This window comes from Halichoerus grypus, chromosome 12 (assembly GCF_964656455.1).
Source record: "Halichoerus grypus chromosome 12, mHalGry1.hap1.1, whole genome shotgun sequence".
Taxonomy (NCBI): Eukaryota; Metazoa; Chordata; class Mammalia; order Carnivora; family Phocidae; genus Halichoerus; species Halichoerus grypus.
This window is the reverse complement of record NC_135723.1, coordinates 49,614,676-49,639,764: the sequence shown is the minus strand read 5'-3', so window position 1 is coordinate 49,639,764 and position 25,089 is coordinate 49,614,676. Positions and strand designations below refer to the sequence as shown.

The 25,089-nt window shown below is 39.8% G+C and overlaps 2 protein-coding genes across 4 annotated transcripts in view; one reads left to right on the top strand and one right to left on the bottom strand.

The window, feature by feature from the left end:
* ANKMY2 (ankyrin repeat and MYND domain containing 2) overlaps positions 1 to 17,030 on the top strand; it is a 37,999-nt gene extending 20,969 nt beyond the window's left edge. Inside the window, exons 5-10 of one of the 3 annotated variants that reach the window (XM_036065729.2) lie at positions 3,811 to 3,971; positions 8,389 to 8,603; positions 9,380 to 9,515; positions 12,181 to 12,309; positions 14,265 to 14,394; positions 15,869 to 17,030. In XM_036065729.2, coding sequence (XP_035921622.1) covers positions 3,811 to 3,971; positions 8,389 to 8,603; positions 9,380 to 9,515; positions 12,181 to 12,309; positions 14,265 to 14,394; positions 15,869 to 16,053 — 956 coding nt within the window. In that variant the 3' untranslated portion in view covers positions 16,054 to 17,030. Of the gene's footprint in view, positions 1 to 3,810; positions 3,972 to 8,388; positions 8,604 to 9,379; positions 9,516 to 12,180; positions 12,310 to 14,264; positions 14,395 to 14,956; positions 15,244 to 15,868 lie in introns of those variants that run through there. The other 2 variants (XM_036065737.2, XM_078059336.1) reach the window with 2 other exon arrangements.
* Positions 17,031 to 21,566: 4,536 nt separating this feature from the next.
* The window catches only part of LRRC72 (leucine rich repeat containing 72), a 37,449-nt gene continuing 33,926 nt past the window's right edge, over positions 21,567 to 25,089 (bottom strand). Inside the window, exons 8-9 of the mRNA XM_036065760.2 lie at positions 22,685 to 22,712; positions 21,567 to 21,799 (exon numbers count right to left, since the gene is read on the bottom strand). Coding sequence (XP_035921653.1) covers positions 21,634 to 21,799; positions 22,685 to 22,712 — 194 coding nt within the window. The 3' untranslated portion in view covers positions 21,567 to 21,633. The remainder of the gene's footprint in view (positions 21,800 to 22,684; positions 22,713 to 25,089) is intronic.

The window sequence follows — 25,089 nt, the reverse complement described above, 5'->3', positions numbered from 1 at the left end:
TATTTGTCAGTTAGTTAAAAGCAAGAACAAAACTATCCCCCATGGTCCACCCCCAAGGCACTGCATTTGCCCATTTAGCAGTTTCAACATGAGGAAATCCTTCCAACTCATTTATTTTTCCACATTCTCTTTTTTTGCCTCGTCAGACAACACGCTTTTCCTTTCCTCCTCCACCACTGCCACCAGCTGTGGACTTGGCTGAGAGGGTTTAGTATTTTTAGTACCAAAATATTATTTGAAAGTCATCCATCGTGGGTTACTTCTCTTTGACTAATCTTCACAGTCAACAAGACAATTCCTCAGTCAAGTTGCCTCCACCCATTATTCAGATTAACCATCTCTGCTGCCAAGGGTTGGTCCACGCCCCTCTCCTTCCCCCTTGCCCCACCTTCAGCCGTCTGTTCCCATTTAGGTTTGGGTTACAGGACCTTCTCGCGTGGTTTATAGGTTGAATATGGTTTGAAACCCATCGTAACCGAAATTCTGTTTCTCTCTGAAATGTGAGTCGTACTAGGGCTAGTTTCACAGTCCTTGTATCACTGTTCTTTTCCCTCAGTCGTACGTAGAAGTTACTTCACACTTTTCTAAATGCTTGGAAATGAGAATTTATTTTCCTTTATAAACTTTCCAGATCTCATTCTGGAAGTGTGTTTCAATTTCAGTTTATCCTAAGAAATAAAAAGTTTTACTAAGATGTGTTTAGTTGTGTATATGCATGTTTTTGGTTATCCTGCCTAGGACTGACTCAGTGAGCCCATTCAGTCAGGAAGACTCAAGTCTAGCGATGGTAATCCTGGCCCCGGTTGCACTGCCCACCCACCCTTGCCCAGCATTTATTTTCTATAATAGTAGTACTATTTTATTTGTATTTATTCAGAATTCATTAATTAAATTAAATATCAGTAAAATTAAATATTTAATTGTTTCAATTATAAATATTTAAATATAAATTAAGTAAAAGTTTATGAACTTTAAATATATATCACTCTAATAGAAATTATTAGCAGATTAGTTAAAATAAAATATCAAAATAATCTAAGTGCTATCTAAAATATAAAAAATGTAAAAATGTAAAAAAGATTAACCCTGAAATAAAGTAAAAGTAAAGTAATATTATGTTGTCCTTCTTACAAAGGTGTAATCTTAAGAGACCTCTACTCCTGTGATAGTGTCATTGTTATGGAGCTGGTATTTTTATGTACAAATATTGCCAACTGCTCAGAGGGATTTTCCTGACTATATTAGTGGAGAGATTGATGAGAAAATAGAGTAACAAGCTAATTCCATATTTCCCCCAACTCCTTTATCTTCAGCTCATTCTCTGTCGATTTTGATAATTTTTAGGAGCTATTTTATTTTTAATTTAATTTTATTTAAATTCAATTAACTAACATATAGTGTATTATTAGTTTCAGAGGTAGAGTTCAGTGATTCATCAGTTGCATATAACACCAGTGCTCATTACATCACGTGCCCTCCTTAATGCCCATCACCCAGTTACCCCACCCTCCACCCCCCGTGTAGGAGCTATTTTAGAATATATACATTTTTTTATTAAATAGCATCACACATCTATTTATTGAAGCTGGATGTAGATTGTGTTTTAAGGAAACAGTGTAGTTTGTCTTCATCTCTGTTTCCTTCCTGCGCCGTTGTGAATTCCCACACACAGTGACCTGTGTTAGTTTTGATGCCGTCATATTCATGTCCTGCTTATAGGAGGGGATTTGCTTCATTGTTGTTGCCTTTCCCTTCATGAATGTTATGGAGGTAGAGATGATCTTTTGCTAAACAGAGCACTTCATATCTTTAAATGAATGCTATTATTGTTTGGCTTCTCCTCAAGATACCTATAGCAGAGCTTTCTGATTTTTTTTTTTTTTTTTTGAGATTTTATTTATTTATTTGAGACAGAATGAGAGAGAGAGAGAGAGCACATGAGAGGGGGGAGGGTCAGAGGGAGAAGCAGGCTCCCTGCCGAGCAGGGAGCCCGATGCGGGACTCGATCCAGGGACTCCAGGATCATGACCTGAGCCGAAGGCAGTCGCTTAACCAACTGAGCCACCTAGGCGCCCCCAGAGCTTTCTGATTTTTAAAAAAAAAAAAAAAAGGAAAGGCAAAAAGGAAAAAAAAAACAAAACAAAACCCTGGTGTTTCTGTACTTAAGAACAGCATTAAATACCAAAAATGAGATTGTGATCACTACTAAAATTTCCTTTCAAATCAGGGACGTGTTCTTCTTCTATCATTTGTTTAGTTATTCTCCATACATTTCTCTTTTTCTTTCAGGGATTTCTACTATTTTTCACCTTCACATTTCCTGGATCTGCCCTTCAGCTCTCATCTCTTCCATAATGATTTCCATTTCCTCATTTTTCTCTTTTTAGATATTTCATCCACTTCGTCTTCTACATTACTATTTTAGTCCTCAGTAGTAACCTGGATTCCCTCTTTCAGTTTATCTGTTAATTTTATTTTAATTTTTACTTTTTTTGTCTATTAATTTTAGAATTTTGAATATTTCTGCAGTCCACGAAACTTTACATTTTGCAATTGGTCTACTTAATTTAAGTGTTCCTGTTTGGTGATTATGGTTATGGTTTGGTTGTGGTTGTGGCCCATGTTGTAAGTATACTTCCCACCAAAGAAGCCATCTGTTGGAGGCAGTGCATAAGTCTTCCATGGTGCTGGATCCCCTTGGGTGCTTCACTCCTTATCTCCTAGGCAGCCGGGTTAAGCTGACAGCGGTTATGGAGCAGTGAAGGGAAGGGCCACTGTCTCTATACCTGTGGGTATAGACCTCCAAGAACTGCCAGGCAAGCAGAGCCCTCTGCCAGCCTCAAGTACCAGAGTCCACCCTGCCCACGGTGCAGTCACTCTGTCAGCAGGATCGAGCAGACGCTCCCAGGACCATGCACAAGTGGAGTGGGGCCACATGGGCCAGCCAGGGCAGACCACTCTCCGGGAGCCCCCGTGCCTGGTCTCAGAACTCTCTGCTGCTGGTCCCTCTGCCTTCTGGACAGAGATCCCAAAAGAGCCTGCACCTGCCAATGTGCCTGGCAGGTTCTGCCTGTTTGCCCAGAGTGGCCACTTCCCTGCCCCAGAGAGCTAGTGGCGAGGGAGCTGGGAAGGGGGAAGTGACAGGAACACGTGTTCAGGTCACCAACTTCTCCAGGGACAGTTTTGCTTCCCTAGAACCAGTTTTACCTCTGGAGATGTCTTAGACAAGTGGCATAGGGAGCTATAAGAAGCCATAATGTGAATTCTGAGCTTATGCCAGCAAAAGCTTTTTCTCTAAGTCATTTCACAAAGAGGCCAAGCTTTTCTCAAATTCAAGGGGAGGGGAGATTAGTGTAATAATAATAATAATAATAAGCTTTATATAGAATAAATTTATATTCTGTGTAAAGAAAGCCAGCTGTGATTTAGGGAAGAATGACCATCATTTCTGTAGGGGTGGAAGAAGAGACATTTAAATTTAATTAAAAACAAGCAATTTCTATCAAATATATATATTTAGGGTCAATTGCAAATTGAACTCCATTTTTTTGTAATCCACATAATCTTCATATGTACTGTGGATTCTGTGTCTTTAAAAGGGGATTATGTTTTGGACTTCACAAAGCATGCTTATAAATGTTCCTCAAAACATTTTACCTCTCCCTGTCCTCTTCTACTCACTTTTCCTGAAAATTAAAGAAGTTGATTCATGTTTACCTCATGAGAACACAGCAACATAATTAATAAAAAATTGGAAAATGTCATATTTTGAATAATAAAATAACAAATTTCCTGTTTTTCTATTTAAAGGTCAACATGATTGTGTGACTATCATCAACAATTTCTTTCCTCGTGAGAGACTGGATTATTACACTAAACCCCAGGGGCTGGATAAAGAGCCAAAACTGCCTCCAAAGTTGGCGGGCCCACTGCACAAAATTATTACCACAACCAATCTTCATCCTGTCAAGGTAGTGTCGTGTTTATGGGCTTTGCTTTTTATTTAAATATTCCTTCAGAGTTTAAACTGCTCCTAATTATATAAGATCGTAGTTGTCTTGGTTGGGTTTCGTGGATACAGTGCTTGAGATATGGGGCTCTGTTGTTCAGTTGGCACACTGAAGGACTGCTCTCGGTTTAAGCCTGAGAGAGAGTGAGAGACGCGGGCCAGGCCAGGAGGAAAAGCTAGGCAAAGAGGTGGGTTCAGCTGAAGCCCGCCTTCCACCTCACCTCACCGGGAGCTCTGGACTGTCCATGGCTCCAGAGAAGCGAGGGAGCCAGGCTTTTGGATCACTCAGTTGCCATTGGCTGAAGCCTGTCCGCGGAAGGAAAGGACAGGCTCCCATGTAGTGCCCAGGAGGGTGGCTTCTGATAGATGAAGGCAGTTCCCTAGAGCAGGAGGCAGCTCTGAGCCCCTAGCAGCCAACGCTCCCAGAAGCTGGGACCGGGTACCTAGGCTGGTAAGGGGATTTGGGTGGGGAATTAGCAGCATCTACTATTTATCCTTCCAGGAAATGTTCTGAAATGTGATCATGAGCACATACTTTAATGCAAGTAGCTATTTGATGCCTTTAAGTATTATAGTTCTTGCAGTATTAGTCAAATCACACAGATTTTCAAACTTTTTAGACCAACCCAGAAGTTCATTTGGCTTAATGGAGAAACTTCAGGAGCCATTCTGAACTATTTTCATTGCTCTTTTCTTCGTAGTTTACTAGCCTTTTTAGTTTGTTTACAAATTTTTTTTATCTTTATTTTTTATAAATCAATCCAAATGAGTATAGTTTCCTCAATGAATCATTACAGAAAACTCTATGCTACAGTGATGCTGTTCTTTTTCAAATTTCACTCATCTATATCTTCATTCATAATGTAATAGTGGATAGTAATTAAGTAATAGTAATTCAGGACTGTTTGGTGAGCAAGGTGGTGAACTGGATCAAACACTGAGATTTTCCCTTAATACAAAATGTTATTATAAATGCAGTAAAATTATATTTCCCTTAAAGTGTATTACAGTGAGTCTGTGGAACATACCAAACACCATTAAAATAAGTGGACAGTTCTCATAAAGTAACTCTTTTGAGATTGGCACTCATTTGAAGATAAAAGTTCCAAATTATATGTATTGTTCTTACTTTATTGATGCTTCCCTTAGCATACAGACTCTGAAGCTCAAGAAACAAACAAACCAACAAAACATACCTGTCCTGTGGCTTTCCACCCAAATTACTTTTCTGGGCCAGCAAGAGAGATGACAAACTCTCAGAGCCTTTTCCAGAAGATAGACTAGTGGAACCTGTTCTGTTTTTATTTTTCAAAACTCAAATGTCCTTCACATTCTGAAAGAACCCCAGGAGGTAACACTTGTGATCCTAAGAGGGCAAAAAAGAAATTCAGCCATGAACCATATGTTTGTATTTATGGTGGTGATTATATGGAACTTAGAATTTAACCTTTAAAAGGTACTTAGCCTCTTCTGTATCAGTGGTGTTTTGTTTTTTGTTTTCCTTTCCCGGCATCCACAGGCGAAGAGAGAACTTCCGTATAGGAGCTATCCCTGTCCATGGCACTCTTTCTCTTAGTGGTGGGGCAGGCTGGGGTGGGAAGACAGGATTTTTCCTAGGGATATAGTATTTCTCAATGTAGAGAATGTGTGTGGTTTTATAGGTCCTTGTTCTCCCTCTGTCCTGAGCATTATAGGATCTTCGGGTTTAGACAGATTTGAAGAAATTCCCTGTGTTTTTCTGATTTACTGTCTTTTATATCTATGTTTCTACCCTTTGAGGTTGCACTAATCTCAATAATTGTGATAATTGAGTCTGTGGAGTAATTTTTGGTGTTCACAAGGAACCTAGACTCCCAGGGTTAAATGTTCTAAGAATTAGTGTATCTCTAATTATCTTTAAGAGCACCTGTTTGAGTAAATTAGAATAAGGGTATATTTATACAGGCAATAAATGGTAAAGGTATAGAAACCGAAATAACCTAAATTCTATTTTTTTAGTACACTTGGTCTTATAAGAGATATTATTCTATGATTATAGTACCTTTCTTCAGACCAGACCTTGTTTTTTGTAGCTATAAATGATCTATTCACTTGAAAACCTTTCCCCCTCCCCCCACACTTCAGATAAAAGTTGTGCAGTGCTTTTGTGGTGCCTTATTTTCGTTGCTTTACCCCTTTCCAAGCCAGCGAGGGTCTTCCTGGGGTGTATTATAAAAAAGTAACAGCCATTCTATAAAGCCAAAGACCTTTTACAAGCAGCACAGAAATCCCCCTCGATACACAATGCACCTTTTCACTACAGTGCACTAACACATCTGCATTTGTGGCAAGGTAAGCAGCTCCTGTGGCATCAGGGGTATTTGTTTTCAGCAGGGACTCGGGCAGGTGTGCTGATGCCCAGAATACAGAGGTTTTAAAGGAGAAAAACCAAAATCACAGGAAAAATGACAACAGAATTGAGCAGAATCTCTAAGTGGTCAGGAAACAGATGTACACAAGTGATCCTGTCTTTGCTTATTAACTTTCTTAAGCCCAGAGTTGTTGGTTTGGTAATTTTTTCTTAGAGGGTATTTGAAAAATAAAAAGAATTCAAAATGCCACTATATAAACATATTCTAACATTCTTCGGGAGATGAGCTGTATCAGGCTCTTCTACTTAATGGAATGTATTTATTCCTCTTCGATAATAATGAGATTTTCTTTATAATGGATGGCTTATAATGCTGCATAAATTAGAGGAAGGAAGCTAGTTCAAATATTATCCTTTTGTGCGTATCTATGAGATGTTTCAGTAAGCTTGTAGTAGAGCTGTGGTTATATATCATTTTTCTTTGGGTACAGTGGTGTATACTCAGAAGTAAGTAAAGCCTAACGTCTTAACAAAGAAAAAAAAACCATTAGTCTGGGTTCTGAGATTTTTTGAAGTTTTTACTTGTAAGTTTAAGATCCTGTGCTTTGATTATAAATGCTTTACACAAAAATATTGAACAGTTTCAAATGATTACAGTTGACAGTAGAAATATAAACATGTAATTAATGAGACTTCTCTGCCAAAAGTTAATTTTTGATGCATGTTATTGTAGGGAAAGTCGTCGGCAAATTTACCAACAAAGCTTCTCATTATACATTTCACAAGAACACTTAATCTTTGTTAAATTTCCAGGTAGGAGGCTAGGCATGGGATTCATAGAAGTCAACAAATGATCTTCCTTCCTGTTGGAAGAAAAGGATCTAATTCATGAAATCTGCTGTCTGTGATTCCCTGACATTTACATTCCCCAGGATAGGTGTTTCACCATAACACGTAGGTTAACAAACACTGACTTTCTGCCCTGTGCATACAGTTGTGCCCTGTTACACATGTGTTTACATTACTGTTATGTCACCATGGATGTTTACAGTTGCCCTGTTCAGACCTACTTCAGGTAGGTAATTTTACCCGATAACAAAGCCAATAAAAAAAGTACTCCTCATTACACTGATTTTGCGCTTAAATCTGTGCCTATATGAGGAGTGTGGGACTCATAATGCATCAGATTTGATAACTGTCTAATATTCCTCCTTGAAGCCTTTTAATTTGATTTCCTCTTTGACCTTTTCTCATTACCATAGATGATTAGAAGCATATCATAAAAATTTCCACAGAGAAATGTAGTTAATTGGAAAGTAATACACCTTTTATTTTTAGACATCTTTCTGTAAAAATCTCATTTTCTTATAATTAATAAGAATTAATGAGAATCACAGTACTCCTAGCCTTGAAATTCTAGTAATGTTAGCCAGAAGTAGTGATTGCTTGGTGATTTGATTCTGTATATAAAGGATATGTAAATATGCCGTGTTTATCTTTAGTAAAAATGCTTTTTTTTTTTTTTTTTACGATTTTATTTATTTATTTGACAGAGAGAGAGAGTACAAGCAGGGGGAGCAGCAGTGGGAGAGGGAGAAGCAGGCTCCCCACTGAGCAGGGAGCCCAACGTGGGGCTCAATCCCAGGACCCTGGGATCATGACCTGAGCCGAAGGCAGATGCTTAACCTACTGAGCCACCCAGGCGCCCCAGTAAAAGTGCTTTTAACAGAGAATCTAAAACCATGACTCTGAGTAGCATACTAACACCCTGGTTTCGCTTGATGGCAGATCACGGGATAACTTAGATATACAGAGTTGAAGAGATTTCACGATGCCGAGGTCCTTCTGTATTAGTTTTATAACTTTGATCATTGGCAATTTGCATTCTAATTTGAATTAACATAGTAAACATATGACCCTGAGAAAGAATTTATTTGGTAATCTGTTGACATCAACCAAAACTAAGTATCTAATATGTACATGGAAAAGTCTCTCATGGAATTTCTAAGCTCACTGGAATTTCTTCTAGATCGTGATGCTTGTAAATGAGAATCCTCTGCTGGCAGAAGAAGCAGCTCTGAATAAATGCTACAAGGTGATGGATTTGATCTGTGAGAAATGTATGAAGCAAAGAGACATGAATGAAGTATTGGCTATGAAAATGCATTACATCAGCTGTATCTTTCAGAAATGCATTAACTTCCTAAAAGGTGGAGAGAATAAACTGGACACTCTGGTCAAAAGGTACCGTTTCTACCATGTCATGTGCAAAATATACTCAAATGGGTAATGTTTTATTATATGAAGCCTCCTCGTAGATTAAAAAATGAAGCATTTTAGCAGCACTTGTTATTGTTGGGCTCACGTTTAGTCTGCAAGAAACAAGAGCAGTGTTATGTTTAGGTTGAGTGATTATTCAGTTCTCTACTTTTTACAACGATGCTTTTGTTATCCCCGGTTTACAGGTGAGGGATCTGAAGTTTGGAGAAGTTTAGGTAGCATGTGTAAGATGAAGAAGGTAGCCCAAGTCCAGCTTTGAGGACTGGTATGCCATGCCTTCCTTAGGTTGTTGCTCTGAGTTCATCATGGCGCTCCGCCTATCTCCATTACTGAACCTGGGAGAGCTGCGGGTTATCCTTGTCCTCTGACCATCAGGGGTCAAATTCCCACACAGTTTTACTGAGAAGAGTGAACTGTGTCAGAAAGGTGTAACTTAATGAGAGTTTTCACTCTTTGTACAAATAACTGGCATGGTAATAAGTAACTAGCTGCCCTGATAATGGCAGTTAGTGTGTTTTATGGCAGGGGTCCCTTTTATAAATACGTCCCAGGGCCCGTAAACCTGATAAGGGCTAGCCTAACCTGCAGGTAGAACGGCAGTTTGAATTAAGTCTATCATCCTGATTGGAAGAGAAGTGAAAATCTCAGGTAGCACAGAAACTACTAAAAGTTCATGGGTTCAGCTGGGAGGAAATGCTTAGATATTCAACTCCAGTTACTTTTTAAAAAATATCTTTCAGCTTGTTAAAAGGCCGAGCTTCAGATGGCTTTCCGGTATATCAAGAAAAGATCATAAGAGAAAGTATCAGAAAATTTCCTTACTGTGAAGCCACACTCCTCCAGCAGCTGGTGCGAAGCATTGCTCCTGTTGAAATTGTAAGGCCCCTCATAACTAAGTTAACTCTACCAGTAAGACCTAATGACCGTATTTTGTACAATTAGAGGCAAGTTCTCTTTAGCATTAATTTATTAATAATTTATTTATGTAGTAGAGAAATAATTATTTGTTATATTAGACAGTCTTCAGGAACAGACATGGCGGTAGGTGTACCTGTTAACCCTGTTTTTGTTCATCCATTTCCCCTCTCTTGATCCTTGCTCGTGGTTTAATAAATAGTACTCCCCTATGTCAGAATATAGATGGTTACATGGAAAATTACATTTTAAAGACCTCTGTGAAACCTGTAAAGGTTTATCAATAGAGAGAAGAGAGAAGGGTAATACAGATACACACATGTACACTTGCAGCTCGTGAGAAACCAGTACAAAGTCCCACACTAGATGGAAGTAGGAATTGGTTGTCTAGGTTGATGGTTTCTGGTCAGTGGGGATGTGAAGGGATGAGTCGTGGGGAGGCTCAATGTATGTCCCGATAAAGAGTCTCAAAGTATTTCCCAGCTTTTCATATTCCACTTAATGCCTCTGATTATAAATGTTCCATACTTAAAATTCCATTTATACTTCCCAGCTATAGGAAGCAAATTTCAACTTTATTCTCTGTTCTTTAAATTATTTATTGCCCTTTTATCATATATTTACTTAAGTAGTATTTCATAAGATACTCCCTGACTTCCCTGTTTTGAACACATTTCTGTTCACCATATCGACACCAGTCATGCTTTTCTACATTTCAGTCAAATCCTTTATCAGCCTTTGTCTATTGGGTAAGAAGCTGATCCTGACACTAGTCCTGTCCATGGCTTCCTCCCCGCCCTCCGGCAGTGTTGGTTCTTCTCTGCCTTCTCTGGGCTGTCCCGTCCCTCTCGGGGTGGGAAATGAGGAGAGGTGGGATCTTGGTGCTCCTTCATACATTAAAACTTGATCTATTCAGAGCTACGCAGTAAGAAAGACCTGAAGAGACAAGATGATTTCATGAAGTTCATGCATTGATTTCTCCCTGAGAGTTCTCCATGATTTCATGTAGAGATTTTTTACCCTCTCTTTTTAATATACTTGGCTCTCTGGTATTTGAGCTTTTGGAAGATTAAAGTTAGCAAATTATGAGAGTGGTCTATCAATTATGAATGTGTTTTGGTACACATATCAAACTCCAACTAACCGTGAGTTAAATCAATAGGGTTTATTCATTCCCATATACTCAGAAGCTCAGAGGTAGGCAGACCAGATCTGTCACAGTGGCTCAAAAATGGATTCCCATTTTTTCCACCCAATATTCTTTAGCCATATAGATTATCATACACTTGCTTATGACGTCAGGCCTGCAGTGCCGAGCTCACATTTTTATCCCAGGCAGGCAAATAAAGGAAGGGGGTTAATAGCTGGCCAATACGAGCTGTCCCAGAAACCCACGGCCTGGGCGGTGTGACCACTCTTAGCTTCATAGGTTGTCTGGGGAAATGAGCAGTTTTGGCTGGTCTAGACCCTGCTACTCTGAATGAAGTTGTGCTTCTCTCAGTGCAGAAGTTGGGGGAATGGACATCAGAGAAACAATGAGGACTGCCGGCCGTGGGCTGTTTCCAACATTATCAAGTGGTAGCTGACATTCCACCTTCAAAGGGGAAAACAGCAAAACTGAAAATAGCCCAGAGTACTTACAAAAAAGTCAAAGCAGACCAGTGTGGGGTTGAACAATTCACTGTAGCCCTGTATCATAGAATAATTGTCGTTCAAGATGATGCAGTATAATTGTTAGTGTTTATCCTAGCGATCCGAGTCACGGAGAAAAGGTTTATCAATAGAGAGAAGAGAGGATATAATGCATCTTTGAAAACTTTTCTCTCTTTAAAAATTGTTAAGAGTTATTATGTTCTCTCTGGAAAACTTTATTTATCTGGAGTGCCTGTGGTTGTGAATGTCCCAGGAAGCCACCTTTTACTTCCGGATGGGTTTTGTTACACTCAACAAGTTCATAAGCCACTGGAGCAATACTCACCATTTCCTGTTGCAGGGTAATTCTCAGGGTTGGCTGCCATGAGGAGGATCATCCGTGGCGCTTAATGATAGTGCTGTTGCCTGGGCCCTCCTGCAGAGGTTCGGGTCCCCTCTGGCTTCTCCCTGTCACAAAGCTCCGCAGGAAGTGTGAGGCAGGGCTGCCTTTAAGAAGTTTGCATCCGCATTGTAACAGAGTATACTCTTACAGATGTTTTGCTTTATCACTTGCCAGCGTATAATTTGGCTTCTGGAAGACGAGCTAAATGTCTCTGATTTTACAGACTGTGTTGAGTAAAGCACCCTGTTTGTCTTTAAGTTGACTCTCTTTCCATGGGAGGAGCTCTGGCGCCTAAACAAATTCTTATTTAACAAAGTAGGTGACAAGATTTTGTATGACAAGAAAGAGCTCTTGCCACCTGGCAATGGCAAGAAAGATTCCATGTCATTCTTCAGCTGTACCGTCGATTCTTTTCTGAAGCCATTGTTGACGCTAACAGCCATGCTCTTAGATAAAGTCTCTGTCACCGCCAGCCTTCAGGACTTGGCTCTTGTGTGCCTGCTTCTGGACAACATTGTTCATGGAGTGTCATCTCTAGTCTGTCCACAGTGATTTTAAAGTGTGTTTTCCTCTCCTTCATACCTACTCTAGGGTTCTGATCCCACTGCATTCTCTGTACTTACCCAAGCCATCACGGGTCAGGTGGGTTTTGTGGATGTGGAATTTTGCACTACCTGTGGAGAAAAGGGAGCCAGTAAAAGATGTTCCGTCTGCAAGATGGTAAGAATGAAGTTCTTTGAAGTTCATTGATCTCGTTTAGATTTCATATCCAACTTGATAATTGACTTTTAATATTCTCTAAGTATAATGGTTGACATTAGTTTTCTAATACATCCTAATATAAATTCTAATTCTGTGCATCTAATACTTAAAAATAATTTTGAAAGAGCAGTATGGGATAAATGTAGTTCTGTGCAGTTCTGTGCCCTACCTTCTGTCAAACTTCCAGGCTGCCCCAGCTTCTGTGCAGACCACCTCCAAGAAAGAAAGAGTATGAGTGAATGAATGAGAGAAAGATTATCCACAAGGGATTGAGGCTGGTGCAGATATGAGAGCCTAAAACAGGACAGTTCATAAATATGCCGTCTTAAATCTTCTGATGGTAACTTGAACTACAAACTCTTCATCATCTCTTCCTTGTAAAACTCCAACTCCCTTGTTACTGCCACCAATCTTCATGCTCTTCCGGCCCCACTTCTGCCAGCATGATCTTTGTAAAGGGCATATCTTCTCCTCACAGATATTACCCACAAGCATTCATCTGTACATTCACGTTACCCTATAAGTTATATTAATTAATTTATTTAATTATATTAATCTATTTTCAAGGTTGGAATTCTTCAGCATATTAATAATACCCATCACATTTTGCTTTAACCTACTTCTCCAGCTTCATCTCCTTTAATTACTTACTTCTTTGAACCTCAATTTCTTTGTATGTGAAATGGGGTTAGCATTGTGAGAATTCATTGAGACCATCTACATGGGTTAACTGTTGCTCCACGTAAAACACTTAAAACGACAATCATTTGCTAATTTCCCATGTTGGCGGTTGGCTGGGATTAGCCAGGGCGCTTTTTCTCCATGTGTCTCTTATCCTCCTTGGACCAGCAGGCCAGGCTGAGCTGTTCTAATAATGGTGGCAGAGGTAAAAGGGGACAAGTAGAAACACACGAGGTCACTAGAAGTCTAGTCTTGAAATTGTCGTGCTCTCAAATTCCTTTGGCCCAAACAAGTCACACGGCCAAACTTAAGGTGAATTCTCCTTCCCTTTGGTGAAAAGAACTTTGAAATCTCATGAGAAAGTGTACACATGAAGGGAAAAATAAAGAATCGGGACCAATGAAACAATCTACAATACGTGTCCTCTGTATATACAGGCTTAGCACAGTACTTGGCATATAATCTTGCAAAAAACCTAAGCTCCATTTACAGAAACTCCTTGCTGTCCTTGAACATATAATTCACTTCCCTTCTTGCATTTTTGTACGAGATAATCTCTCTGCTTGGAATGCTTCTTTCCCATCTCTCTGTCGACTGACTCCCTTTATAAAGAGTGAGTCAAGCTTCCTCTCTGCCCCTGTTGCTGTTACAACCTGTACTAGGATGTGAATCATGTTGTTGGGTATCTGCCTCTCTCCATGCTGCTCCATCCAGCTCTTTCTCAACCCTAGTTTCCTCCGAGACAGCTATGTCTTTCTTGTCATTGTATAATCCTGGCACATAGTGGGTTCTTTGTAAATCATTTGTTAGAGTCTTTGGTAGACCACTTATTATAAATCCATTGTTATAAAGCGTAAGCTAAAAATTACAAATATAAATTAGTGCCCATCATGGTTTTAAAAGAAAGCATAGGGGTGCCTGGGTGGCGCAGTCGGTTGGCATCTGACTCTTGGTTTCGGCTCAGGTCATGATCTCAGGATCATGGAATCAAGCACTGTGTTGGGCTCCACACTCAGTGTGGAGTCTGCTTGGGATTCTCTCTTCCTCTGCCCACCCCCCACTGCCGATCTCGCTTGCTCACTCTCTCTCAAAACAAATAAATCTTAAAAATAAAAATAAAGGAAAGCATAGGAAACAACATATTTTACAGCATAGTTCTTGGTGTAATGTCATGGTTGGAATATCATGCAATCACAGCTCTTGAAATGAAGTAAACTTACGATTGTTTTCAGGTTATATATTGTGATCAAACCTGCCAGAAAACACACTGGTTTGCACATAAGAAAATCTGTAAGGATCTAAAGGACGTTTATGAAAAACAACAATCGGAAGCTGCCAAAGAAAAGAGTGAAGAGGAAAACAGTATGTATATAAAAAGCGAGCTCATACTGCTTCTCATTGGGAATAGGATTGATATTATTAATGATATTAATACAGGCACCAAGGAACTGAGTCTTCTCTGGGGACCAAGGAAACTTGGAGTTAACCAGTATAAGAATCACATTTAAATGTGTCCCTCTTTGGGGTTGTTGGGATAACGTATAGAATATGGTTAGCCTAGAAGTCGCTGGAAAACAGAGAGGTATAGAATTCTAAAGAATATGGTTTATTCCGTATTCTACCTCCTGACTCATGAGAATGCCCTGCAACGGTGGGACTCATAATGAGTGTTCACTTACACCCGACTAATGAGGGATGTTAAGGTCTTTGACTAAGGAAATAGTTAAATTTCCCCTAATGGCTACTCAAAGATCTTAAGGTTGGGAACCTTTAATTTTTTAAATTAAAGTCCAAAGCTGTAGGTGAAATTACAAAGTAAATTTATAAATTACAGATTAGATTGCAGCTCTAATGTACAGATAAGGTTTCTCCAAGTATCTGGGCATTGAATTCCACATGACTTTTTCTCTCCCTCCCTCATGAGGTATATGACTCATTTTCATCAGAAACAGTGAGTTGCTTCAGCAGTGATTCACAGACTGTAGTGGAAACCACCTCCACGCCTGCGCCCCACCCCGGAGAATGTATCGTACGTTCTGCGGAACGCATCTATTGTGGAAAAGTTGCCCAGTTGACTGATACAAAGCACTTCCACCCTACCCCTTAGCAGACTGCATTGCCTTCACCACCTGCTTGAGAAACACGAGGAGTAGGATTGAACGAGTTGTACAAAATTTAATTCATATAAATAAATTTATAAGAGAATCGTCAGTCTTTCTGACTGCCATGCTTCTCCTGTTTTCCGGGCCAAACTTCTGTAGCCTGCGTGTGGAGGACAGAGGCTGGCCTCCGGTACTGTTACCAAGTGAGGGAAAGAGTAAGATGGTCAGGAGATTGGGAATTCCCGGTTGGTTAAGCGTCAGCAGGTGCCGCACACTCTTCTAAATGTCATAGGCACCTTTATTCTCCACCGGTGTAGGTGAGGCTTTATTAACCGCCCCCCCAACTTTACAGGTGAGGAAAGCACCCTGCGTGGGCAGTTACCTACCCAAAGGCCTCAAGCTCATTCACGGCAAAGCCGTCTTTGAAGGCAGCTCCCAGACGAGCATGTCCATCTCAAGGCCTGGCTGCGGAGCCAGAGGCCTGAGTCCAGACCCTGGTTCTGCTGCTCTGCTGGCCGTGAAGCTCTGAGGAAGTTGCCAAACCCTTCTCTTCTCCATTTCCGCACTTGTAAAAATCATGATAATAATGATAATAGGGATCATTTATCTCACGTGGCTGTTGCGAGGATTCAATAATTTCATACTCGGAAAGCATCCAGAAGAGAGACCGACAACGTGTTAGGAACAACAAAGTGACCTTTTTTTTTTTTTTCCTCCTTTTTTCCTTTTATCAGATGGCGGACTTGATGTCAGTTCTAACTGCGTTCGTGCAGAGCAGCTCGAGGCTGAAGCGGGGGTCTCCCAAGAGGATTGTCAGCCGAAGGAGTCTGTGGAGGCGGAGAAAGACTGTCCTCAGAGTGGAGGCGGGTTGGAAGGTTTACCGGATGCTCCTGCAGGTCCGCAGGAATCTGAGGAGTGAAAGGCAGAGTAGGTGCCAGTGTGGACGGTTCGTGCCCTGGCAGGTAGCCAGAGAGCTCACGTGACTGTGTCCTCATGCCTTGTGACCCCTGCATGGCACCGTGGCAGGATTCCATGTCTCCTAGAATAGAGGCCTTCAGGCAAAGTTCTGTCTACCATGCCCTGAGTTCCCAGTGATTTCTGTACTGTAGTCGGACAGATAGTCCAAGGGAGAAATTTGTATTTCAAAGTATCGCAGAAACATTTTTATTCCCTTTCTGAGGCCAGCTTCCCAGCAGTTGTTCTCAAAGCAAAAGAGATCCCCTTCAAGAAGAAATATAGGCTCTGGGGAACAGAGGGGCAAACAGAACAGGTGTAGGAGAGAGATTTTCAGGAAAGAAGAATTTTCTAGCCACTGAGATGGGTAGTTAAACGAATCATAGCTTATATGTGAATAAGATGCATATAAATAGCATTTAGAATAGTGAAGTCCTACTTACTTAGATGCAGTGAAATGAAGAAAAGTTGTATGTTACAAGCTCTGTCACAGTTCAGCTCATTGTAGTTTTTATATAGAAATGATCCTGAGCAGTCTGAACTTCATATAGTTCCTGCGGTGACATTTTATCTACAGTATTTGTACCTTCATAACTGTTGGAACTAAGGCATAGCCACGATTATCTCAGCATGTGCATTAAAAAGGATGTTTCATGAAATCTCTCATTAAATAATGGCTAACCATAGTGTGTCCCCAGTTATAAAGCCAATTCATGTGCCATATTCCACCTGAAAGGCTTTTTTCTTCTGTGAGCTTTTCGTGGGGCTCTTCTTGCCCAGAAGCTGATTTATAACTGTCACTTTTAGAACGTGCTCACACCCGTTTTTAGCGTATGCAGTACGGAAGCAGAGCTAGGGCCTGATCGCCGAAGACAGCGCTTGTTTCAGAGTTTCTTGTGATGATTGTAAAATAAATCATGCCTACTGATATAACCACCTCCACATCTTGTTTCCTGGCTTATTGCTGTTGAGGGATGGCCAATATTAGAGAAATATTAGAGAACTTACATTTTAGGAAATTCAGCAAATGCTAGAGAAGAAAGTTAGAAGTATTTTCATGTGTACAATTGCAAATCAAAATGACTACCCAGCTCACTTCGCTGATCATATTCTTCTGTTTTGCTGGTTCTCCTCTTCCCTACACTCAGTGACTTTTCCGCACCTTCTGCACGCCCTCTGGCGTGCTGTTACACGAAGACTTCCTGTGAGTGAATTCAGTGTGAAGGGTTAGCTGGGGAGGAATTCAGCAGGCGGATTGCACCTAAACTTGTCACTCACGACAAGCCTCTCTTCACCGGTCAAGGTACCGCATCTACACACTGAGAAACATTCCTCTTTGACGAGTAAAATCATCCTGCTAGGCTGCCCTCTCCCACCAGTGTTTTCATGTGCATTATCTGGTTTTTAATTGTTGTTGTTGTTGTTGTTTTGTATTCACGTTACCGCCATTTTGTGTTATCATTATGATGCCTGTCTTCAGATACCATAGAGGGTTATGAAAAAGCAGGAGGAAATAGGAAAGCTGAGACATGTGGCAGTGGAGAGGAACTTCTTCCCTTTGTTGAAGTGAATGCTGACAGGAATCAGAATCTAATACCGCTATAACTGCGAGGGGATGAAGAGGACTTCAGGTATAAGCCATGTCAACATTACAATTTTCCACCCTTGTATTTCAGGGAAGAGGTGGTCTGAAAATGGAGTTTAAGAGACAATGGGGTTGGTTCTGATTATAATCCCTTCCTTCATCATACATAATCTCAAATAGGTGTTTCCATTATTATACCATCAAAATAGGTGGTCATTCCATTCATTCTGGTTTTAGCCATGTTGAATTATTTTCAATATGCTATCAAGAAACTTTTCTTGGGGTGCCTGGGTGGCTCCAGTCGGTTAAGCATCTGCCTTAGGCTCAGGTCATGATCCCAGGGTCCTGGGATCGAGCCCCATGTCAGGCACCTTGCTCAATGGGGAGCCTGCTTCTCCCTCTCCCTTTGCCCCTCCCCCCTGCTTGTACTCTCTCTCAAATAAATAAAATCCTTAAAAAAATAATCTGAACACTTCTGCTTCTGGGAAGCAGAATAGACATACTTTTCTCTATTCCTTCTGCTAAGTAAAACTAAAATCCCTGGACATTATATATCAAACAAACATAAGAAGATTCTTTGTTAAGATGGAGAAAGAAGGCAGACTGGCTGGGGATCTTGGGATCCAGGCAATGACATTTCGTTTGTTCTCTGAGGGTTGGTTTTTTTGTTGTTGTTTTTGTTTTTGTTTTGCCTCATGTATCCCAGTCACGATGCCGAAGAAACTGACGACATGGAAACACCAACATTACAGACCAAAATAAATCCCAACAAAGGTCTGCCAGCCTGCTGCCTGCCCTGCAGAGCCCTGCAGATTTCAGACTCAGGACTGCAACATCAACTCATTCTTAAATTTCTAGTCTGCCTTGGCCTGCCCTACAAATTTTGTATTTGCCAGCCCCCAATTCCTTAAAATAAGTCACTCTCTCAAGTCACTCTCTTTCTATGCATATGCCCTATTAGATCGGTTTCTCTGGAGAACCCTGACTAATACACCAGGTGTCTTACTTTGGGCCGCTATGTAACAAATTACCATAGACTAGCATGGCTTAAATAATAAACATGTATTTCTCATAATTCTGGAGGCTAGATGAGATCATAGTCAAGTTTTTGGTGAAGACCCTCTTCCTGTCTACAGAGGGCCGTCTTCTTGCTCTGTCCTCACATGGTGGAAAAAAGGTACCCAGCTCTCTGGCCTCTTAAAAAGACACTAATCCCCTTTGTGAGGGCTCTACTCTCATGACCTAACTAGGTCCCAAAGTCCCCCCCTCCAGATACCATCATGTTGAGAGTTAGATTAAAATATACCGATTTTTTGGGTGGGGACACAAACTTCCGCCTATGATATCAGGCATAGTTCCTAAAGGGCACAACTGCTCTAGGGATAAGAATCACAGTATTAGCTGACATCTGTCAGGTGCTAACTTTGAGAAAGCCACTCTGACACTTTACATCCATTATCTAACTTAAATCTTTGAAATTTTATGAATTATGATTACCATTTTAAATAAGAGGAAATGAAAGCTTAGAGAACTTAGCGAACTTGTCCAAGTAACAACTAGCAGGTGAAGAGCTAAGCTAGGTCTGATTCCAGAGCCCCAGCTTTTAGCTGCCACCCTGTATAGATCTGTAAAATAGTATTTTTGGTTTCTTGGTCATGAGAGCTCCTGATAGATCCTGAAATCGACTTTCACTTGAATCAGCTTGAATGGTTCTCTGTTGCTTAAAGAATTTAAAACACCCTCTCAATTGTGTGTTGCATTTTGGTAGAGTTTAGGTTACTTAAGTAAGGATCCCTGTCTTCTACTTTGTGTTTCTCCCCAAATGGTATTTATTACAGTATTTTCAAATCACAGCCATTCAGTAGCCCTTCATTACTGAATATAAAATACTGAGGAGTGCATTTTAAAGCAAATCTTTTTCTTCATACAAAGGAGACATATTTCCATTAGTTCTTTAAAAAGGAGAGTCAGTAAAATTTGCTAGCTATATATTTGTAATTGGAATACTTTTTCATCCTTTTCAGTGATTGTAGGATTAAAAATAGAATATCAGGCTACACATTCTTTTACAATTCTTTTAGTTGTTAACCTGGGGATTATAATATCCAATTTACTGCAATCTAATTCAAAATTAATATTGCTGATGCAACTTACGGGCCAGCTTAAATCTGATCCCAAATGCACCTTTTCCATCATGAAATAGGTTACTGCTCTGCCCACCCAACATTATTGCCTCATGGGGCTGATAGTACTCAGCTCATGGTGAGTAACTTCGGTCAAAGTTACTTGATGTTTGTTGGTCAGGTTCTTAGTACTGGGGTGGATGAAGTAGCGTGCCTGAAACTGCTCTTCGGACAATGACCAGTTCTCTGCTGAAGGTAGTATGGCCTTATTCAAGAACCTTTTGAGACTGCACCGTGACTTCTTTAGACTTTGCAAGACTCCACAAAACCTCCTTACCTACCACAAATACTTCTAGCACCATGGATTATACTGAGTTATCCTAACAGTTATCTATTGCTGTGTAAGAAATTACCCCAAAATGTATCAGCTTGAACCTTCAATAAGCATTATCTCATATAATTTCTGCAGGCCAGAAATATAGGAGCAGCTTCACTGGGTGATTCTGGCTTGGGGTTTCTCAGGAGGATGTGGAGCAGCTTTCGGCCAGAAGTTCAGTCATCTGAAGGTTTGGTGAGATCTGGAGGATCTGCCAGCAAGGACAGCTCCCTCAGATGGTTGTGGCAACAGCCCTTAGTCCCTCAGTGGCTTTTTGGAAAGTAGCCTCAGTTCCTCCCCGCTGAGCCTCTCCGGAGGAGTGCCTAAATGTCCTCACAACATGGTAGCTGGCTTCTTGCAGAGTAAGTGATCCAGAAGAGAGAACAAGAGAACATGCCGATCCTTTCTGTGACCAAATCTTGGAAGCCACACACTATCACTTTTGTCTCGAGCCACTCATCCACATCGATGCCCAAATCTCTGCCTGTTCTTAACCTCTGCCAGGGATCATACCTGAATTTTCAGACCCTGGCTTTGTATAGAATCGGAAGTGCCCACGGGTGAAAGGAGGTTAGAGATTCTCAGGGACAGTTCACTGTTCCCTCTAGGGCTTCCGTCCCTTGTCTGATTTCAGCCCCACTTGTCCAGTGTGTCTCTATCCTGTCTGTGTTACACTGTGGTGGTGGTCTGAGCAGAAGGAGATGTCACTCTGCTTTTTGTAAGCTTTTGATCTAGCTCTTTACCTCAGCCGGGGAAAACCAGCAAGGCATTTTGTCTCTCAGCACCAGGCAACTGCTAAAAGCTTTTCTGGTTTCTCTTTCCCCTGAGCGTCTGGCTTCCGGCGAGGCCAAGCTCACATCATTAGCCCACACCCGCAACTGGCAAATGCCTTCAAAGGCGACGTGGAAAGACAAGAGGCTGGATAAATAAATTGTGGTATCGTCGTACAGTGGAATGCCATGCAGCCATGAGAATGATAGAGCTATCGCCTCTAGCAACAACATGGGTGAATTTTACAGTATTGAGTAAGAGAAGCCAGACACAAAATAATTCAACTTCTCTGAGTCCACTTATATGCCTTTCAAAGACAGACACAATTAATTTATGGTTTAGAATTCATAACAGTGATTCCTCTTCAAGGGTGGCTACTAATAGGGAATAGGACTGGTAACAGGAATGAAGAGGCCGTTCACGTGCTGGTAATAGTCTCTCTCCCAGTCCAAGACTGCTGTTACATGAACATGGTCATTTTTGGAAAATTTGTTGAGCTGAACACTTAATGATTTGTGTACATTCCTGTATACATGTTTTACTTTAACAAAAACATAAAATGTGTAGGTGTTTATTGGTGTTTCTGCTTGCGTTTATGTGGTTCAAATAATATAAGAAATGTATAACATGCTTAATCACAGAGTTTAATAAACAACAGAAATTCACTAGGATTTCTAGAAATACTAGAGTTTATCTTAGTGTAACTGTGAGCATTTGAGCAGGTTCTCTGCCTTTCTCGTCAAGGTATTTTTCCTCTCGTGTTGGAACTGTGTCCCAGTTCAGAGAGGTAATAGCCATAGCGGACCTCTTCATGGACCTTACCAACACAGCATCTTCTGGGTCATCGAACACAGTTCTGCAAAAATGGCAATTATGTCAGAAAAAAAAATCCATTAAGCCACAGTGAAATTTTCATTCAAACAAACAAATGCCATATTTTTCTATGCTATTTTTAGCCTCGTACTGCTAACAAATAACTTTGGGCTTCTACTGACAAATGACTTGTAGAATAAGGAATGCTAGTTTTACCATATATATTGTTTATTTTTTAAAATTCAGTTTTTGAACATATTTGGGATCAGCTATTCCAGTTTAGGTCTCACACGTGAATGTGTTTATGATTTGAAACCAGTGTTGAATGAGATGATTAAAATATTTGTAGATGTCGTATGCATATTAGTATCTTAAGAACATTTTGTTAGAAAGTTATGATTTCTCTACATTATGCTATTATAAATGTGCTTGGGGATAATATTTTTCAACCTGAATCCAAAGAAAAAAATACCGAAGTGCAAAATCGAAAAAGAATGATGATTTTTAAAGTTTATCAATATTCATGAATTTGAAATGTTTTCCATAGTTTAATGAAGTATTTGCTATTGAAAACGTAAATTCCAGAGAATATAAAATGTTAATCTACATAACTGCTCTCACTGAACATATTTGGAGGAATATTAAACATCTGTAATTTGCTAGTAAGTCTTAGGTTTCATTTTTTATGCATTGAATCAGCCTTTCATTTTTTTCTGGTTATAATAATAATATTAAAAACATAAGTATATCAAATATGAATAAATAGCTTGAGCTTATTTATCACAGAAAGACGGCATTTTTTCCCCTATCTATTGAAGTTAGTCATTTTTTAACTCATTAAAATCTATTTTGGAAAATGAAGATAATTTAAAGTCAACACAATCATGAAATAATTTGATAATAAAGGTAAAGTTAAAAAATCACTTACTTGTCTACATTATTCGCAAATGCAAAATCTAAAAAAAAATACATTTCTAAATTAGTATTTTTCAAATGTTTAATCAGCATTTAAAAACAATGGAACAATGCTATCAAGGAAATGTCTAGAGCACAACTCTCTGCTTTTTGAATGGTTATTTAGATGAATAGTTCAATCCTTCAAAAATGCCTTGATAGGGCGCCTGGGTGGCTCAGTTGGTTAAGCGACTGCCTTTGGCTCAGGTCATGATCCTGGAGTCCCGGGATCGAGTCCCGCATCGGGCTACCTGCTCAGCAGGGAGTCTGCTTCTCCCTCTCCCGCTCCCCCCTCTTGTGCTCTTTCTCTCTCTCACTCTCTCTCTCAAATAAATAAATAAAATCTTAAAAAAAAAAAAAATGCCTTGATACCTAAACTCAAACTGAACATTTCTATTAGATATAGTGCCTTGGGTTTGCCTTAGGTTTTGAGGCAAATTCTTTAATTCAATACAGATCTCAAAACTGAGAACAGAATGCTTAATCAATTAAGTTACCAGTGGAATCCAAGTGGGGATTTTTGTAATTAAGATATTGAGTCTCATGCAGAAACCAATCCTTTTTTTTTTTTTTCAGATAGACAAACACATCTATAAATGGACTAACAGACCGAATGAGGAGAAATATTTAGGGCAGTTTAAACCATTTGGATTCTTGGCATTAACTTCAAAGAAATCGAATAAACAAATCCTAGATCGCAAGAAGCTCCATCTTCCCTAGCTTTGGGAGCTCAAAGGCTAGTCCTCAAAGCCGGGATTTCTTATGGTATCTTCCAGAGACTGTCATTGCTTTGTTCATTCCTCTCCAAAGGCTAGTGCCAGGCTAGACATGGAATGTACCAGCACCTGTTGGGCCACCAAAGCCCACAGTATGAGTCCTGCCAATCCACAAGCAGCAGGGAGCACACAGCCTCTGCCTTAGCAGAGGAGTTCATGGCATTGTTCCCTTCACGAATGGGTAACCCAAGGCTCCCGTTCCCTTTCTGATCTCCCCAGACTCTTTTCCTACACTTTTTTTTTTTTTTTAGAATTTCTATTTATTTATTTTTAAGTAATCTCTACACCCATTGTGGGGCTTGAACTCACAACCCCAAATCAAGAGTCCCATGCTCTTTCAACTGAGCCAGCCAGGTGCCCCTCCTACATTTTTTAAGTTACAAAGTGCACCTTTTGCTTATAATGAATATAAACAGGAAAATAGTAGAAAGTGAAACTTCTCTTGACCTTTCTCATTCCTCTTATCAGAGGTATCACTATTGAGAGTTGTGTATGTATGTTTCCAGCCTCCTATGTGCATACACACGTGTACTCACACACATACATATACCCAGTTCCAATTTTGTTAGTACTCTACATTACATTACTCCATGATGTATTTTTTATACTCAATTTATCATAGAATAATTCTCAAGTACAACAGTTCATATTGTATGAATGTACCATAACTTAATATTCTATGAAGGACCGGACCAGAGTACTTTCACTATTTTTTCTATTACACAAAATGTTTCAATGAACAGCTTTACATGTAAATCTTTGTTCTTAGGTGCAAATACTTCTGTAAAAGAGACTTCATATTTAATTGCTATGTTGAATGCTTTGCACATTTTGTATGTTGATGGCTGCTGCCCTATTGCCATATGGTCTTCCAAGAAAGTTGAACTAGTTTATACTCTTATCAGTAATGTATAAGTTGTGCTTTTTCTCTCTTAATTATTAACTTTTATTAACCTTTTCAACTTTTATGTATCTGCAGGATGAAAATAATATCTCATAGTTTTATTTTGCATTTACTCGCTCACTAGTAAGGCTGATCATTAGACGACACATTTATTTCCTTCTCTAAATGTCCTGTCCATAGCTTTTGTCACTTTTTTAATTTGGAGTTTACAAATTGATTTATAGAAACACTTTAATATAATGGGAGCCTATTGTATATATTGCAAAGATTTCTTTCTATTATGTCTTTTAATTTTGTTCCTACATCATATAATGCTTTTCATTTATATGTAGTTTAAATCTGTCAACATTTCATTTTTATGGCCCTGGGTTTTATGTAAAGCTTTGACTGGCCTTCTCAGAATTATAAAAGTTTTTTTTTTTTTTTTCCAGTACTTTTCAATTCATTTACATTTAGATTCTTAATCTCTCTGGAATGTATTTTTACTTATGATGTCTCCCTGAGAAAGTGGTTTTAGTTTCTTCCTTTTTTTTTTAGATAGGCTCCACACCCAGCATGGAGCCCAACACAGGGCTTTGCACTCACGACCCTGAGATCAAGACCTGAGCTGAGATCAAGAGTTGGAATGCTAACTGGCTGAGCCACCCAGGTGCCCCAGTTTTAGTTTATGTCTTTAGCCCAGGACGCTCCATGGCACAA